The sequence below is a fragment of the Xenia sp. Carnegie-2017 genome, unplaced genomic scaffold, assembly GCF_021976095.1.
Source record: "Xenia sp. Carnegie-2017 unplaced genomic scaffold, XeniaSp_v1 HiC_scaffold_24, whole genome shotgun sequence".
Lineage (NCBI taxonomy): Eukaryota > Metazoa > Cnidaria > Anthozoa > Malacalcyonacea > Xeniidae > Xenia > Xenia sp. Carnegie-2017.
Genome location: NW_025813487.1, coordinates 10,729,465 through 10,749,892, shown reverse-complemented (window position 1 = coordinate 10,749,892; position 20,428 = coordinate 10,729,465). Strand labels below are relative to the sequence as shown.

The 20,428-nt window shown below is 34.6% G+C and overlaps 1 protein-coding gene across 1 annotated transcript; it reads left to right on the top strand.

The window, feature by feature from the left end:
* The first annotated feature begins 987 nt into the window (after positions 1-987).
* LOC124452125 (nucleosome assembly protein 1-like 1-A) lies at positions 988-20,139 on the top strand. Its single transcript, XM_047002713.1, is given in 22 exon segments — positions 988-1,064; positions 1,414-1,461; positions 1,812-1,859; positions 3,340-3,430; positions 4,870-4,900; positions 4,903-4,940; positions 4,942-4,974; positions 5,374-5,437; positions 6,250-6,323; positions 7,393-7,501; positions 7,678-7,682; positions 7,684-7,728; positions 8,687-8,775; positions 9,599-9,669; positions 11,110-11,184; positions 13,018-13,037; positions 13,266-13,338; positions 13,934-13,971; positions 14,065-14,084; positions 14,119-14,128; positions 14,462-14,542; positions 19,932-20,139. Coding segments are annotated over 22 exon segments (1,170 nt in total). The 3' UTR covers positions 19,962-20,139.
* Positions 20,140-20,428: the final 289 nt, after the last annotated feature.

The following is a 20,428-nucleotide window of genomic DNA, read 5'->3' as shown; positions in this document are numbered from 1 at the left end:
GAGCCAACTGCTGTTTGTAAGCGTCATTAGGCCCATTACAAAGCTGCACAGCCAACAATGTGCATGCACCATGCAGTAACTTGAAACACACATTTATCAGATTTGCGGAAATCTCTTGTGGCAATTGGGACTGACTTTCTACTATAGATTCCCCCTCTATGTTTTGCCTTGAGAACAATGTTAGTCTATCAGACCAAACTTTGCCATGATTTTTAGTTAGTAATTCAGTGTTATGGTTGTTTTAACTTGTGTATGTCTTTAGTATGTGTCAAAATGAATGTCATTAGATCAAATGCAAAACATATTATTTGCATTTTAACACAAAAATATGTGGTTCTTTAGAAGACACTATTGTTTACAAAACATGATGCAAAATCCACAGGTTATCTGCTGGTAAAAATAATTTTGTGTTTGTGAATAATTTTGTTTTGCCTACTAACCTGGGCGATCTTCATTCACCAGCATGTTACAACACTCCCAGGTTCAAACCATTTATTTAAAACAATTTTGATAATGCTTGGTTAAAATTAGCAGCTATGTTTGCAAATCTCAACACTATTGGAAGAATTGGGGATGTAAAAATTAATGTTAGAAAATTGAAGATTCTTTTTAACTTTTTTGCATTGTTTAAAAGCTCATACATTTGTGAAAATATGTACTAATTACTAATTATTTTGATGAAAATTGAATAACAACTTGAAACTGGCGCTATTTTTTGCCCTGTAAGTTCACGTTCTTTCAAGTTATAACTATATGGAAACTTCATTTATTAAACATGTAATTTTATGTCAGTCTTTCGTTGAAAGGAAATGCTATACATTAATTATATTTATCAATATATTTAAATGATGGTGGAGGTGAGAGCGGTGAGGAACAGAGTTCAAGCAAGCGTGAGTTTAGAGAGTTTGGGGAATGTTGTGCGGAAGAGTCGACCGTTGAAGCAGAAGGGAGAATTGTATAAGGCATGTGTTAGAAGTGTTTTGGGATATGGAGCAGAGTGTTGGGCGCGAAAGCAGAGGACCTGAAGAGATTGGCGTCGGCGGAAAGGAGAATGCTAGGATGATGTGTGTAGCGTTGATGGATGGGATTTAAAGTGAAGAGATTAGAAAGAGTTGGTGTTGGAGTGTATCGAAATTGGGTAAAGCATAGCGTTTGAATTGGTTTTAGGCATGTGGAAGGAAAGTGCTGAAATTAAGTAGAAACGTTGCATATGAATGTTGATGGAGTCCATAAGCGGGTAGACCGAAAGAGATGTGGATGGATGCTGTGAACAGTGATATGAAGCGATGGGTATAACAAAGAGATATGGCGAGAGATAGAGGCGTTTGGCATAGAAAAATACTGGCGGTATACAAATGTTGTTTGTTTGTTTGTTTTGTTTAATTCAATGCATGTGGAATTATGTATTGATAGAGCACAACTTGGAAGGGTTATTGGAACATCATCTGGATATATTGAAAGGTTGGCAATTTTGTGGTTGTTATTAAGTTGTTTATAATGAAAAGCAAGCCTTTAGTCTTAAAAGTATAATGGCTACAAATGTAACATAATCATTCCTAATTATTGAAATGCATAAATTATTTGGAGATACCTGTTGTGTATTTCATTGTCTTCAGTTTGATTAATGTTTAAAGTTGTATCATTTGTTATGCCTTATTTAAATGTATACTCACATTGTATTAATTTCTAAAAGTAGCAACCTTTTCCCCTTTTACATCAAGGATGTGAAACATTGGTAAAAGTTAGATATTGCATGATGTGGTTTTGCCTTTAAAGTACATTATTGAAGATTGAGTTTCATGTTATTTCAGTTTGCCAAAAGTGGTTCAGGATAGAATAAAGGCACTAAAAATATTCAGGTAAAACAAATTTATAATGTGATGTACTAAGTTGTTAATAATGAGATATGAAAATTTGGTTTTGAATTTGTTGAGAAAATGGCAATTCTGAGTAACTATTTAGCGTTACATTAAATGTGGAGGGATGCTTCTAATGCTCCAAGCCCTTTTCTTGTAGTTTGTTTGCATTATCACTTGTGTTTGTGTGTGTGTGTGTGTGTGTGTTGTAAAGTGCATTCACTTCAAAGGAGCATACCAGTGACTTTTTCTGTTTACACACACAATCCTTATCTAGCAAATTTATTGAAAAATTAAAAAAATTAAATTAAACCACTTTTTTCTTAATTGGTAAATCTTTGGGCTTGGGCCTGTACTGATCAGCTCTCGCGTTCTCCCAAAGATATCTTTGGTTTGCACAAGCCTGTGCAAACACAGTAAACATCTTTCAATTCCTAAACTATGAAATGTGATCAAAGACATATAGAGTCTCAAATTTTGGGGGAGGCAGTACTTTACTTGCCCAATTGTCATACATGTCCAACAACCATTGTAGTAATTTATAATCACATGAAGGTTTTGTGTTTTAAATCAATTGGCTGAGTAAATTGACATCCTTTTATGTCCATAGCCAAATTTGGGAGTGGTACAGTTGCTAGCTGCAAGTGCACAAGGCGTGATATAGAGAACCCTCTAGTCTAAGAGATTTGAGTGCATTGCTTAGGAAATTCTGATTTCCTGAACCTTCAAATCATCTACATTATGAGGTCACACAAAAATGTAAAAATTTTGTACTAAATTTGAATGTGCCATGGTAACAGGCTTCCAAATCTCACTCATTAGCCTTCCCAAAAGTAGCCTCTGCATAATTTTTGGAGGGATGCCTCCATTCTAAATTAGGGTTGCCTGATCGTCTTGACAACAAAAAGCAACGTAATGCTATGTCTCTGCAAAAAATCGGTGTAATAATGTAGCTAGAAACTCCCATTTGGAAATTGTTGCATTTTTCACAAAATGAAACTGACCATATTGGCACACAAATATCGTACTTCAGAATTTTTTTTTAGTTTCATTCGTCTATATGCCATATTTAGTTCTATGAAGAACTGCATGTCTTTATACAAAACTGTTGCACTATTTGCATTACTAATTTGTTTTACGTTTTCGGGGCACTCCGCTGGTTCATACTCCCATGAATGTGAAATTTGTTGGGCTGTGTATGTACTTATTTGTAACACGGGTACAGATAGAATTACAGGGGTAAATTTTGACAGTAAGATTCCAGCGGCTGGATTTTAACATAAACGTTTTGAAGTGGCTAATATGAGATGCTAAAAGCTCGTGGTGAAATTTTGAATCTGATGAAGTTATCTTTTCCGTGTTCCGTTGTCGTTTTAAGTGTTCTGCAAATTCTCCTGACTGCTGGGTTTAGGGTTGTGTATTCTGTTTTGCCCATTGCAGTCTATGCGTATGTTTTACATTCACATTTGCGTTTTTAATAAAGGTGTCATGTCAAAGCTCGAGCAGAGTTCTACCGAGATGTCCATGCTTTGGAATGTAAATATTCAGACAAATTTAAGACGTTTTTTGATAAGGTATTAAACCAACGACATTTGCTGCTAGAATCTTCAAATGGATATTGTGTTATGCGATTCTTTACATACCTAATGTACTTTCTTCTTCAGAGGGATCTAATGTTAAACTTAATTCCTTGTACATTCCAGCCTTTTTTCTACATCTCCAGTGCTTCATATATAAAACTTACTGCCTCAGTATACTCTCTTCACTGCGAATGATGTTGTGTTTTGTCTTCCATTCTCGTATCTTACGTTTTTGTGGACTTTTTCTTTCTAATGTACTCATGAAAAATTTCTCCATTCTAATTGGCTTAGAGCAGTACAGTTTTTAATAAATAGTAGTGGATAAGTAAATGTAATAGCATGATTTCGAGTGCATTTTAGAAAAAACATGCTCGAGTGAGTTTTTCAATTAAGAAATAAAAGATGTTTACTGTGTTTGCACAGGCTTATGCAAACCGAGGAGACCTTTGGAGAACTCGAGAGCAGATCAGTGCAAGCCAGACCGAAGGTCGAGAGTTGCCAACCTCGAGAGTTCTCACAAACGTGTCCGAGGCTTGCATAAGCCTATGCTAACACGAAAAACATCTTTTATTTCTTTTATAACATAACAATAACGCGAAAAAAGACAAACATTTTAATTTTTCCTGTAAAATGTATTCATGATCGATTTACAAATTCTCTCTGACTGATTGATTGTTTAGATTGATTTGATTGGTTGAGCTCAGATGTGCTTTGCACTGGCTAATGCAAACTCTAAACCAAGTAGCGCACGCGTTTCATTGTGTTTATTTTATAAAGACAATTAATAATATGCACGAAAATATCTCAATTCAGTTGATTTATTAACTTTAGCGTACATACAATTCAGCTGGCAAGTCATTGATATCGACTGGCCCGTATTTTACTCAATTTGGTCAGATATTTTTGTTGACAACACCATAGCTTCCACACACACGCTGCTATGCTAGAACAGCTAATTTACTTTCAGCAATGTTCGTATTTATGTCCAGAAACTTCTTGCAAAGGGTGAACTGTTGACTCGGTTGTCAAAGAAAAATCTACTTAAAATTTAAGCCAGCCATTGTAATTGCCTGGTTTACAATGTTGTGGCTAACTTTCCGCCTTTGAAATGTTTTGTTTTGATTGGCTCTTAGACCACTTCTTTATTTGAGTAACAAATCAGCCCCGGGGCACAGTTTTCAAAAATAAATTGCACTGTTTTTGGCACTGCAACAGGATTGGCAAAACGTTTATAAAAATACAAACATAAAGAAGCTACTCTGTTTTAGCTTCGTGTTTGGAAGCTTACGGTGTTGTGAGAAATATATCCGACTAAAGCGGTCGATATAATAATAACTTACAGGAGTAATTGCTGCCGCACTCGAAACCATACTATTACCTGTACAAAATGGAGTTGATTTTCGTTGGTCATGTTGTATTTTTATTCGTGTTAGCGAGAATCGATCATTAATGGTAAATATGAACCACCGAAGATGAATGTGAATGGCATAGTGAAAATGAAGACGAAAAGAGGATGGGAAAACGAAGAAAAATTATCAGTGAGAATTTTTTGGTTGATCACTTAACAGTTAAAGAATGTATAATAAGAAAAACCAAGTGAAGTGACATTTTGCGGCTGAAGTAATTTGATATATTGGTAAATTTAAAGTATAAAGTACGGTCTGTCGCTCGCCATTACCATAGCAGTAACTATATTTCTTATTCTGAAGTTTGTTCGTAACATTAAAATTAACAAAAGAAAAACTTCTTTATAAAGTCCAAGTTCTGAAATCTGAATTTCTATATCGCATATGCAAGGTCATTCAAGTACAATTAGTACGTTTTATGTATTTGACACTTCGCTTTTAAGTATTTTCATTCAATGTACATTTTTTTGCCCTATATTTTGTTCACTAAATAATTTCCAATTTTAAGAGACAATTTGCGTTTTTTTCAAGCAGAATGAGCTGAAAGATAAAGCAACGCTGGAAGAAAATAAAACTGAATCGGAAAGTCTTTCAGGTAAAAAGAAATGTAATTGCTCTATGTTGTCAAATTGCTCGAGTTATGATTAAAAAATATTATTTTTGAGCACTGTTTTTTAAACTAAATAAAAGTTTTATGACACCATGGGCAGCCCAGACGCTTATTACTTGCTTTCCCTACTTTACATTGACGAGAGGTTTTAAATGTCTAGTTGATCATATATTCTCACATGTATAGATTTGTCTTTTACACCACAGTTCGTGTGTTATCCCGGCTCGTGTTCATGAATTAAATAGGCAAAATCTGTTATCATAAACTTTGAACGGGCGGATAATGTGCTTATTCAATTTGGCTATATAGTGCTCAAAATCACTGTAGAGATGCTGTTGATATGTGAGATCGTGTAACTGTTGAGATATTACGACTAATAAAAATATCAGCCATTTTGAAACATATCAATAAATTTACAACCGACGTCGAAGTCCAATTTTCACAAATTTTGGTAATGGAGTGTGGAAAGGTTTGCCCCCTCCTACCATTGACAAGAGGGAGTGCAGTAGGGTGGCCAGTCTCACACAAAATATTAATCTACAAAGGAAAAGCATTTGTGTTCACTGTAATGGTGCACACTTTCAGAATTTTCCAATGGCAATTAAAATAAAATTCTTGGCTAAAATTAAAAAGAGGTTTAATAAAATTATCGAAGAGTTAATGTTCATGAAGTTATTGCAAAGATTAAAATGCAAACTATTTTTTTTTTGGCCTAATTCAAATCGATCGTAACTTTAGACGATTTCTTCAGCCATTTGAATCGAACTAACGAAATATTTTTCATGTTTTACCAACAGAAAATGTCTCTGGTATTCCTGAATTTTGGCTGACAGCGATGAAAAACATTGAACATATTGCCGACATGATTCAGGTAAAAGTTAGCAATCAGCCCCATATCAAGACCCGTTCACACTATCCGATTTGTCGGATCCAATTTTTTTTGATCCTAAGAAACGGATCGTGTTTACGCGTAAAAGTGAGCCTCCGACAGTCGGATCCGTCAGTCTGAAAAATCGGATGGAAATACTGTAGAACTTGCTCTATTTTCATCTGACAAGATCAAAGGAGGCCGACCAGCCTAATTACATAGATTTGAAAAGACTTGGAAACAAGAACAAAATACGAAAAATATATCGATAATTGTATGCTGAATAGCACGAATGGCTTTTCAAATGACTATAAATATCAAACGAATATAAATCTCAACAAAATTATCGGACCGTCTGAATAAGCAGCCAATAGTCCGAACCGAAACAACCGGATCATGTGAACGGCCCTTAACAGTTAAGTTTGAGTCCATCCATTTGTCGCGAAAACAACCCTTTTTTACTCGTGCGCTTCTTTAAATATATTTGCAACACTACCCTATTGTTATTTTCTAATAAAACTGTGAACGTAATGGTTATAGGTGGTTAGATACAAACACATGGCTCGTGTTTTCCTTACATGATTGTTTTGATCTCTCCATCCAAACACGGAAATTTTGATCACCTGAGCACGAGCGTACGCCTGAACTTGCGTCTTCTTTAGTCCTACTATTATGCAAATATATTTTTGCATATTGACTTCATTTACTTCAAAAACAATTTGGTGGCTAGCTTTCTCAGCATTGAAATCAATGAAGATTTTTCAGAAAAATTAACATTTTATTAGTAGAAGTTTTTTTCAAAGGCTTTGCCACTGCCATTTATATCACCCGAACATCGAACCGGCCCAAATTGAATATATGCTATTAGCGCATGGAACCATTTAAACTGTTGTGGATTTTTCGTATTACTTGCGAGATGCTAGATGACTTGTTTACTAAGTACTAGAACCCAACTTTTTATAAGACTTCTTAAATGGTATAGTTCACTGCTTTTGACGTAGTATGGCTACTATTTATCTTAAGATGTAGGAAAAGTCTGGGTAACTCGTATTTTACCTTCTTGTTTTTTTAGGAACACGATGAACCAATTTTAAAGAGTTTGACAAATATTGTTTTGAAATTCATTGATGAAGAGAAATCGTCTGAACAAAGCGAAGAGTGCGATGAAAAGAAAAGATATGGTGTGTGGAACGACGTAGCTTGGCAATCAAATTCTAGATTGATTCTTTTTGCAATTTACTGCACCAAGAAAATTTCCGTTCGAGGTTTCAATGCAACCTCCTTTATCAGATTATATGCGTTTGTCATTAAAAAAAATTTAATGACATTTCCTCACTGACGTTTTCCTGCATTTTAGGGTTTTGTCTTGGAATTTCACTTTGCTCCCAACGCATATTTCAACAATTCTGTAAGTTGAAATTTTTAAGTTTCTGCAGTTTGATATCTTTTGCTGAAAATTCAACAACACGTAAGAACTTGCAAACTGCTTTTAAATTGAAGAACTCCTATGGTTAGTGGCCTTCATTAAAGTGTTTATAACAAGAAATTTTGTAACCGAATCATTTGGTTGTATTACAAAGACTATTTGAAATGACTTTGTGAACTCCTTAGTATAAAATTGACCTATTTTACTTTTTCCATGCGATATTTAAGTTAACAATTTAAAGATCATCAATTTTTGTAAGAAAATTTTATGCATGAAGACAACAGTTTAATGAAGATGTATAAAGATGACTATTTGTAAAGGTGCCATAGTTAAATATTCCAATGCTGACTGTCTATAAAATTGTATTATTTGCCAATGCTAATGGTAAGTCATGAGCTCGATTGAGGAATATAGCTATTAGATAATTTTAAACCATCTTTACATTGCAGAAAATTTCATGGTAAAATTTGGTTTCATAAACATTTTAAGGATTTGAATCAGCTTTACGTAATTACGTATATCATGTGTCGTTGACGAATTTAGATTTTTTTCGCTAAATATGTTATGCTTTCCTTTCGTACGATATGCTCAAAACTCACAAGAATTAATATATCAATTATTTTTAAGTATTTGAATTATTTTCTTTAAAAGAATACACTTTGTTTAAAAAAGGACGAGTTTGTTTACGTAGTGTATATACGTGATATCATGCTGACTGTCGATTGCGTAATTTCTAATCTCGAGTCACGAATATTACACCCTTCTCTCTCCTCCCTCGCGTTTCACGTTCTAAACACATTAAAAGAAAAAAAAAACTCGTGGCGCATGAAATGTTTGACTTTGGAATTGAATTTTGGTAACAACTTGTCATGCATTTCTATTTCAGTTTAATATTAACAAAAATATGTTTTTGAAGATTTTGGCATTTTTCATTTTCAAGGTTTTGACGAAAACGTATAAGCTATCCTGTGAAATCGATAAAGATTTGCCGTTTGCTTTTGAAGGACCAGAAATCTCTAGCACATTTGGGTGATTATACATTTATTTCTACATATTTTCTTTATTAGTAATTTTAAAGAGCGATCAATTTAGGGAGCATATATCCGTGTTTTATATTAAGTTGTATACCAAGTAACTTTATAATTTATTATTTTATCCTTCATCTTTGTGTTTATTTGGCACGGTATATGAGATCGAAACTGTTTTCTTGTTAATGTCTAATTTTATCATGAACAATTCGGGTTTTTAAGTCTTGCATTTTTTTTTGTACCGCTATTTCAAATTAATGCTTAAAAACTGGTTGAGTTTGTTTATTATACATGAGTATGAAAATAGAGAAAAATTTCCAATCTACGTATGCTTGTAGATGTAAATGCTCGAGGTTGGTAGAGTTTTGAGCAAGACTGTTTGTATTTGTGTTCATTGATGATGTTTGGACAACCTTAACGATAGTCGTCTTCAGGGTCAAGTAAAGTTTTGCTTGCCCAAACGTCGGTCATCAAATTCAACAATCCTTCTCAGGACTCTACCAATCTGGACGTTCTAGATCTACAAACATGGAATGAAACTCCCTGGCTCAATTTCCGTTATGCTGATAACATGTACGTAATTGTCAATTTGGTCATTTGAACGTCATCAATCAAAATATTTCTAAAGCAAATACACTCATAGTTAACTCCTCTTACTCAATCTTTCCCCACCCCTCTTTCCCCAACTCTCTATTCTCACTCCTCAATCTTTACCCCTTTAACCATACCCCTCTAACTAAACTCCTCTAACTTTATCCCATTAACCTAATGTAATGCAACGCGCATATTTTGTACCTAAAGTTTGATGTCATCTTGACCATTAGGTGTGCGATCGACTGGAAGAAAGGCAAAAATGTCACCGTTAAAGTTATCAAAAAGAAACAAAAACACAAAGGTAAATAATATGCGACTTTGTTGTCCATGTTATTTAGTAAATTATATGCTGAAGGTTTTTGTTCAACAAAACAGTGTGTCTTCTAAAGGCCACCTTTAAGATTGCTTTTTGAGAAAAATTAAATGGATGCTATAATCTGTTCATATTTATCACCATTTAAACATTAGATATACTAGATATTATATAGGTATAAGCTTCGTTATATATATCACAAACATCAATTATGAATGTCTTAGATAAACGAAATACGGTCGTCTCTCCATGTTTAGTGACATTTCATGAATTTTAAGTCCAATTTTGTTTTGTTCGCGAAGTATCTAAATGCGCATGCGTCATTTTGTGCGACAAGTTTATATAGAATGTAAAGAATATTGGTATTTAATTCACCGTATTGCTGTAGTTACTAAGTACTTGGCTAGCGCTGATTATTTAGCAACCTGCTCTGAACTTCTGATCTAACTACACTCATACACTACGTGTTGGTGAATTGGTCTGAATTCGAAAGCCTCGGTAAGGAATATTTTACAAGAAATAAAGTGCACTATTACTGTCCATGAAGAAAGCATTAGTTGTGGATTGCTTTCGAACAATATAAGAAAGTCATGTACTATATGACTTTGTCAGAAACTGTATGACTTTGTCGATTTATGACTTTTTCAATATATCGTAATAACGTTTGAAAGTCGTCATAGCTCATTCGCATCATTTCTTATATCCTGCGGTATCCTCCATCCTTAATTCCTTAACAATGTTGGTAAAATAGCCCTTTTCCTTTCTTTTCTTCATCCATGGTCTTGTTTTCCTCTTATCCAACCTCTTTTGTTTTCCTGTAGAAGTTCTACTACACATAAAGCAGCTGCACAGCGAGAAATTTTGTGATATCGATGAATTTCAAAATTAGTGGCCGCCATATTTATTCGAATTGCGTAATGTTTAATCATCAATGATATAAAATGTTGTTTTCGTTTAACCAGTAGGGCACAACAACGTACAACATCTTCCAACAAAGTTGGATGGTGTTGGCTGAAAATGTTGCGCTCGTTTGGCCAGAGCTTAACATTTATTAATGCAATCTTGGAGAAATTTTTAGCTATTCGTCAAAAAACAAACTGCTTAGCCTTTGATAAGCACTTCTCGAAATAAATTTCAGTTTAGCATTTTTTTAAAACGCTAAGGTTCGATACTAAGCTTTCTTCAAACTAATTTTATTTGCCATGTTTAGAAACATTTTTTCTAAGAAGCTTTGCACTATCCTTGGATCTCTAGTTCTTAAATGTTTTTTAAATATTTCTGTCAGTTGAAGATGAGATTCTATGAGATCGTATCTGGGATATGGTTCATAAATTTTTCGAATTTTGAAAGTAAATTTTTTAATGTATTCTGACTTACATTAGATCCACCACTCGTTTTAGATCTGTAAATTTATGTTAAATTTGACAGGAAAAGGACAACCAAAATTCGTCAATAAAACCGTCAAGAACGATTCGTTCTTTAATTTTTTTGCACCACCCGAAGGTATTGTTTATAAAATCTTTTTCGATTATTGCATGTGTAAAATTTGTATTTTAACAGATGGTTTTACCAGAGTGAGGAAATAACTTTTTTAGATACTTAAATTGAATTTAAGAATATTTATAATATATTTTATACATCGAAAATTTTATCTTCATTGGTTTTTGTTGCCTATAAGTGTAGATTGACTTCGCAAAGGATGTGATGTAAAAAGGAGAACACATGCATTGAAGATATAGCTTTCATTATACAGGTTTATAGTAAAACATAAAGCTGTTATAGTAAAACTTCTTAAAAACCTGCAGAACAAATGTGTGCATATGTGTATAGTTTGACAACATCTTTTGAGCGAATAATAGAACAAAACGCTGAAAACTCGAACTGCTTTTTCTCCTTATTACGTCACTTCCAGCGCGAGGTCACCTACTTCTAGGCCCAAAAAGCCCATTAAGATGGAATTTTTGTACTGTGTATTAATCACTGATATGTACTGTGTATTAATCACTGATATGTATATTACACTGGATAACGCACCATGTATAAAATATAGTACGATAATTGAAGCAGGAAGTTGGCTCATTTGCTTATGACCTTCGTGGGGGGGCATCGGTCCCACTTTATTATTCTTTTGTATTACAAAATCACAGTTTTTGCGTTTTTATTCGTTCTACAAACTTTGATTCGAGCAAAATTTTATGAAAGGGACAAAACGACCGGCAAAGATATATAATTCTAAAAAGTTTGTCTTCATGGCTTTATAATGGCAGAAAATTGAGATGGTACAAGGTCGACCTGAATTGTTTTGAAACAAACTGGAGATTATATGATGCTGGTGCTTCTTAATAAATGTGGAAAAATTACAGAATCCTACTACTGCTACTAAAATTTCATCTGCAATGATGTTTATGGAAGATTGTTACAAATTTACTTTTTTAACAACACTTTGTTATTCTAAAAAACACTTGAGAAAACGACGATTTTTTGAAAGTAAACATGTTTCGACATTATCAGAATGCCATCTTCAGTGCAGAATGGTTAGTGTTAAGTAATATGATACGTAATATGATATGAATAAATTAATTACAATGAATAGGATTATGATTTAGTTACAAAATTATAAAATATTTACAAAAAAGGAAAAGAAAAATAAGTATTAAGAACTTATAACAAAAAATATTATTATTATACTTTGTTCACATCGCTAATATCATAATAATTTCAAATTACGTCTTTATTATATCAGTGAAGAAACAAAACAAATCGACATAGAAAATAAACAGAAAGACATGTTGATGAACAATAGTAAGTTGAAAACGGTATCATCAAACTCTACAAGACGTACATCATCAAAATATGCTCTGTTGTCATTAAGCGAAGCAAAGTTTTCAACCAGTTACTTTATGATCAACTTCAATATCGATGAATATATTGAACATGTGAATACCTTTGTTCGTGCTGTTGTAATTTAAGTATTTATTTTCTAAAATGCCTCGCACAACAGAAATTGTCCTCGTCACCTTCAACATTCAAATTTCAATACAACTTGCCATCTTATTTTTCAGTCGTTACAAAGCCAAGAAAACAGAGCTTTAGGGTTAAAATTCTCTACCAGTTTCCTGTACATCTCGTGAAAATTTTGCCTTAATCTGAAGTTTGTAAAAGGAATAAAAGCGGCTGTGATTTTGTATACAAAGTATAGTAAAGTGGGACCGATACCCCATGAAGCCAGTAGCAAATGACCGAACTTCCGGCTTCAATTTTCACAAGAGATGCGTTATCAGTCTAATATACATATCAATGGTATTAATGTGTTTTAAAATATTTTATCTTTTGCAGTTCCTGAAGATGGAGAAATGGTATGCATACATAAATTGAAAGATAGCTGATTTATCTTATACATAATTTATACATACCGAAAACTAATCATCTAAAGAAATTTCTTCATAACTTTTTAAATGTGGTGGACAGTGGAAATAGAAAGAGGATGGGGATTGTAGCCCGCTGCCTGCTAATTTTTAATGATTATGTATTCAACGAACTATTATTTGTCAAATGTTCAATGTTTGTTCATATTCTTTCTTTAGGATGAAGACATGGAGCAATTGTTGGAATCTGATTTTGAGATAGGCCATTACTTTCGTGAGAGGCTTATTCCAAGGTATTCTTATTTCATTTTATTTTGAATCCTATCTCTAATCCTGACTCTCACCGGCAAAACATCTCCACAATAAATTTGACGCCAAATACATATGGCCATTCACGTCTCCGTATCTTAATCACATTTTTGACCTTTATTTTCACCTTTTTATTTTTTGATAATTTTGAATTCTCTTGATTTGAGAACTTTTCTCATCGTAAAATTTTATCATAATATCTGGGAAATTTGTCACTTGCTCATTATAAAGTCTTGCGGTGGAAAACGTAAATTGCCTTGATCTAACTATAGCTATTTATGCAATTACGCTCAGCAATAATTCGTTTTAGAAATAAAAGATGTTTACTGTGTTTGCACAGGCTTACAAACCGATGAGACCTTCGGGAGAACTCGTGAGCAGATCAGTGCAAGCTCGAGACCGAAGGCCGTTATTGCACCTGCTCAAGGGTATAATGCTGTCTGCAAAATATTCTTTAGCATTCATGCAATCAACATTCAATTTAAGAGTTTAATTTTGGAAAGATGGCATCTTCTCATTCCTCCAATGAATTGCTCCGTGGTATCTGCACTTGTTCTAGATGATTTTTTTTGTCATTTAGGCTGTTTTGTTTTTTACTGGGGAAGCGTTGGACGAGGTGATGAAAATTATTTAACGATTTACCTGTTGAAGTTTCTCTCTAGCTTCTAATCATGCATTCAATAAGCGTTTTTCTCTTTTTCTCTTTTAGTTTGACGACTTGACGAAGAGGTTGTTTAAAATTGTATCTTAAAACCTCGTTTTCCTTTCGAGATGTTAGCGCCTACATATTTTACTTAAATTTACATGATAAAACAAGAATATATATAGCTAGAGACATTCGTGCCTATCAACCACGTCAACGTACATGACAAAATTCTCTTTTCTTTTTTGTCTTTCTTTTTTTTACGACAAAATGGTGTACCAGGCTTATATTGTTCTATCGTTCTTTCAATTGATAAACTAGTTAAACGAATGAATGAATGAATTACTTTACTTAAAGACACTAACCTCTTTAACAAAAAATATTTGCACTCTACATTACAATGCATACAGTAACTATACCAGTTTTTACTAAACTTAAATTCCTTTATATTTTGAACGATCAGGATGATGACGATGACGACGACGACGATGATATGCAACGAGATGAAGATGATGAAGAAGATCCAGATTATAAACCTTCGGAGGTTGGTGCACTTTGTTAGTTAATTCATTTATTGTTGAGTTTGACGTTTAAAGACGTCAAAATAGCGAAATGCAAGTTAAGTAATTTTTTCTATAGAAGTTTATTTATGGAAACACATACATTGAAATAATTCACCTGACGTAATGCGAACTTCCTGTGCCTTTGAAACTTTAGAGCAACAGATTTCGTGTTGTTAATGTAGTTTAGCGAATACTGTATGCGATTGAATGCAGTAAACTTTGCGCAAAGTTTCCACTTCCGTTTTGAAATATTGTGATTAATATCCAACATGGTTTACAACGATAGCTTTAAAAGGTTAGGGTAATGTAACAACATTGATTAATCGATTTTATGAAATAATTATTTTGATTGTACAAATGGCTGATGGTTCCTAATAGGTAAATATGCGAACGTGCAAAGTATTTGCTAATGCACAAAAACCGTTTGACATCACGTTACCGCTCTATCAAAGGAAAACTCAGATTGAACCTGAAAAAAGTAAAGCTGGTTTTCGTCAAGCGTTGCTGTGCGTTACTATACAGCCACAATTTAGAACAATTGGAGACCAAATGCAACATGCTATGAAATTTTTTTGCAATAATTTTGATGAAGCCAAGGAAAAATTACGAAATTATAGTCCTCATAATCGACTATATGAACATTGAACAATATTCCGAGAATGTATGCCCACTGCGTCTAAAGCTGACAACTGTACATGTATTTTTTTAGTCCATTTTAACTTCACCTACATGTGTTTTAATTTGTGCAAGTTAACTATTTACTCCAAGAAAAGTATACAATGCAAAGCCAGGCTATATGTGCAGAAAAGTATAAAAGCCCAATTGTTATTTATGCTTCAAAGAATTTAGCAGTAGCGTGAGGCCTTTCATACAAACTGTCATTGTGTTTCATTTTATAACAATTGACTAACAATCACTTCGTGGTCTAATGATGACTTAAAGGCATCTTGCAGTTTTAGCCATGCAGCTCTACTTTTCTTATTTATTGCAGTACACATATAAAGTTGTACACTTTAAAACTCTTAAAGGATGTACACTTAATAGTTTATTAACAATATAGACATTTAACACACTTAAAACGATATAAAGTTAATATCGAGTTTACCTGTTGATTTTCTGGTCAATTTGGTTATAAATAGCGATGTAACGGTTGAATATCAAGTTACAGAAAGTGTAAAGTAATTTACACATGACGCCGATAAAAGTATTTAAATAGTTCCTGCCATTACCTACTGAGGGACCACTTAGTCGTGCATTTTTTCTTCCATTTCTCTTTGGAGAGAATAGTCAACAAAGGTACTATAAATTTTTAGCATTACCATGTAATTGTAAAGCGTAAACCTTTTTTCAATGCAGTGATCAGTTAGAAGCGTGCGTATAAATCAACTCTTCGTGTGCTTGATGCTGCTATTGTCACTGCCTCTCTGCCTGGCTTTTCATGTGCAAATTCATGAGCAAAACTTGTCAAAAACAGAAACCTCTTCACTTTATACTGCTGTACAAAAATGAATGTTAATTCATTTTAACATCAAAAAGGAACGAAAGTATCAATCAGTATGAGCGAAAGAGAAGGAAGAAAAAGATATTTAAGTTGCTATCCCAAATGCAAGGCCTATATTTTTAAAGAGTTGAAGATGATCTGAGTGATGTCGAAGATAGTTAATCCTTGCATGGATGCTTCATGAAGCTTGTTTTACAGTACGTCAAGTAAAAGCTGTTGTTGACAGTAGAAACACAAGCTGTTGTGGAAAGCATAATATGGTGAACAATGTATACCAAACAGACAAGAGTGCAGTGAACACGCCATGAAGAATAAAGTTGGCAGTTTAAACTGTATAAAGTAAGTATTGAAAAATGGAAGAAAGGGAGATGCGTGGGCTAATGAAAATGAGTGACTGTTAAAAGTTAGGCTATAACTGTTGGCATAATGGAGAACTTTAGTTTTCATGCATATCAACTAGAAAAAGCCTTTATGAGGTTAGTATAATGGCTGAGGCCATAGAAGAATCACTTTATCGTGTTGCTTTGATGATGGTGATTCAGCATGCTTTTGTGAAGAGAACGCAGTTTTGTGGATAGCAAAAAGAAAAAAATTACGTGCTCGAAATATGACAGAGTTGGGTGCCTTCATGGCATGACACAAAATGCTAAAATAGAAAATTGTATGGATAAACATCGTTGATCAGAAAAAATTCAAGACTTATTCAGTTGAATCATGAATCAAGTTTGTAATGAGCAAATGAGTTCACTTGATGTATGTGTACTATTTTCGCCGTACAAAATGAATGATTTAAATTATTAAATTGACACATCTTTGAAACATTTTGCAGTGTCTTTCTGGTAGAAACAATCCAAATATCAAACATTGTAATCATCATTATATCGATTCACAGCATCATTATATCAATTCAACAGTTTTTACTGTTGACAAATTAATTGATGAGGATAATCGTTGTAGTGATAGTTGTGAATGATCTCAGTAAATCTTCCTTTCTCACTAACACATGTGATCACTCATACTTTTCCATGTTTCTCAATCAGATTCCTTTTAAGAGCGATGGAAGCTCATAATTAATATGTGCATCATTTAAGATTACAATAATAGCTGACTGAAATCTGCCTTTCTTGATAGCCAAATGGAGAAATTTGCCAGCGAAAGCAAGGTGAAGTGCTGTAAGAACTAAGAAGTAAAGCCACGTATGTAACGGTGTGTTAATGCAAAAACTCTTGAAAAACACATGTACGGGAAACAATCTTCAAGATCACAGCATATTTATCGTTACACTGTAAAACATTTTTTGAACTCTTCTCAGCAGTCTTTTTAAATCTCAGGCAAGTGGCATCATCCAAATGGTAAAATGTAATTAAGTCAATTCTATTAGATGCGACTTATAACCATATGTTATTATAAACAATGCATTCTTCGAGCACAAAAGCATTATTCAAGAGAGTAGATGTCAAAAAGCGCAAACAATGACGAAATCATTTTGTACCCATTAGCAAAGCAGTTTGATGTACTCCTGGGTAAACTAGATTGCCCTGCGAGTGCAATCTGTATTGCGATATTGTTAATGTGAATCTCTTGATGTAACAACAACAAACAAACAAACAACATTTGTATACCGGCCAGTATTAATCCCGCCAGAAAGTTGACCAGTCCATGAATTTTTCCACGCCAAACTCTATCTCGCCATATCTCTTGTTATACCCATCGCCTTCATATCACTGTTCACAGCATCCGTCCATCTCTTTTCTCAGTCTACCTCGTTTGCGGACTCCATCAACATTCATATGCAACGTTCTACGAATTTCAGCACTTTCTTCCTCCTTTCCACATGCCCAAACCACCTCAAACGCTGGCGCCTTACCCAATTCTCGATACACTCAACACCAACTCTTTCTCTAATCTCTTCACTTCAGATCCTATCCATCAACGTTACACACACACATCATCTAAGCATTCTCCTTTCCGTCGACGCCAATCTTCTCAGGTCCTCTGCTTTCGGCGCCCAACACTCTGCTCCATATCCCAAAACACTTCTAACACATGCCTTGTACAATTCTCCCTTCTGCTTCAAAGAAGTCGACTTTCCGCACAACATTCCCGACAACTCTCTAAAACTCCACCACGCTGCTTGAACTCTGTTCCTCACCGCTTGCTCGCACCCTCCACCATCATTTAACACATCGCCCAGATATTTAAATTCCGATACACCTTCCAAACTCACGTCACCCAGTTCAAACCGTTCAATCGCGACTCGCCCACCACTTCGACACGTCCCGCACTCCAAATCAGTTACTCTTGTCAATGCACCACGGACACCTGAACATCTTCCATGAACCCACCTACTGCATTTCCACACATCAATTCCTCCAACTCTTTTCCCACACACCACATGGCTTATTTATCACTGTCCTTCACTCCACCTGCCTCGAGCATCTCATGCCCTTCGTCTTTGCCTCATTCACTTTCAGTCCCTTGACTTCTATTGCCGTTTTCCATTCTTGGTACCATTCCATGACTTTCTGCTTCGACTCCGCCACCAAGACAATGTCATCTGCATACAACAAACACCAGCATCCTTCTTTTCTTCTCACTTCCTCTGTCAGTACATCCATCACACAAGCAAAGCAGTAACGGCGACAAGACTGAACCTTGATGAACACCAACTTTTACCTCAAAAACACCAGATCTAACACCTTCCTCCGTAACCACCGCCTCTACACCTTCATAAGTCTCCATAACTGCCCGAACCATATTCTCTGTCACACCTTTCTTACGCAGCGCGTACTCGATCACCTTTCTCGGAACTCTATCAAACGCCTTCTCCAAATCTACAAACACCATATACAATTCTCTGTCCTTCTCCAAAAATTTCTCCTGCAGCTGCCTCAACACAAAACATGCATCCGTCGTTCCTCTCCCCGGTATGAATCCATCTTGATGTAATGAAAACAAAGAAAATCACAAACCGATGAAGAATGAAATTGACTTTGTGCTCATCAAACCGTACATCTGGAATTGTATCTAGAGAACAGAAAATGCGTCCTCAAGAAACGAAGTTTGTAAATCACTGAGAATTATCCTGTTCAGGAGAAACCGATGCAAAAAGATTTTGCTTCAACCCGATTTACAAAGTGAACCAGATTCTTGTTTTTTCAAAACAACTTTACCTACAACTCAATAAACGTTGCTTTTGTCAGATTGTGTTTGACACAAACGCTGTTTTATGTTTCAAAAATGTAGGATTTTGTTGAAAATCTGGAGTTATTCTCATTATAAAATTTCGTGCTATGTTAGAGTATGTACAGAAACAATGCCTTTTGCTATGTTGTCCGTCATGCTCCTTAAGGCTAAGCTGAGAACCCTATAACAAAAGCTCGTCACACTAAGCCCAATTCACACAATATACGTAACCAGGTTCAAATTAACCTTGGTTGACTTTTTTGCATTTAAACACCACCACTTCTTGAAATGGGAAAAGTTAAACCAGTTTTAACCTGGGTTAATGTGTTTACCCGCAAAAATTTGCCTTGAAGCTTGGTTGTACCCTGCTGCATTCAGGTAGTATATCCTTCTATCAACAATGTATTTTCCTGCGCACTAAGTCTTCAATTTTTTATTTATAGTGTGCCATTATAAATGGAGATGGTTATAGTAGATTTGAAATTAGTCACAATGAATAACTTTGCTTAGTCTTAATAATTCAGCTGATGACATGCACGAGTAAGTTTTTAGCTCGTGTGTGGCAGACTCAGGTTTAACCTATTTGTGCATATTGTGCGCGAAACCATTAGATAGTTCCAGCTTGCGCCTATCTATAGTTTTACAGTGGTGATAGTTTGCTATATTATTGTCAATATTTGCAGGAAAATCCACCCGAGTGCAAGCAACAGTAAATGTGAAAGTTTCTTTTGAAGATGCCTGGTAGATAGGTAGACTCAATGACGCCAGATAAGATTCTATTCTTTTTGTTTCATATGGATTATCACAGATACATTGTGTATATTTCTGTTACACACTATTTATGAATTTATATCTAGTATAGTTTAATTATATCCGGTCTATATCATCGAATTTTCCCATGCAGTTTTCTGACTCATTTTGGTTGAAATAATTTGTGTTTTGTGGTGACAAAAGTTTGGCCAATGGGTAAGTTAAATCCTCCAAATCTGATCCCCGCGGGCTGTATTTCCTGGGAAATCTGTACCCCTGAAGGCCATGTTTCTTAAGAAAAGTTCCCCCCTTCTCGGAAAATTGTCCCTCTCTTCGGAAATTTGGCCTGCCTTACAAAACTTTTACCTCAACGTCAAAAATGGGTGAAACTTTAAACCAAGACCCAAGGTGATCTAACGCCCCGTATACA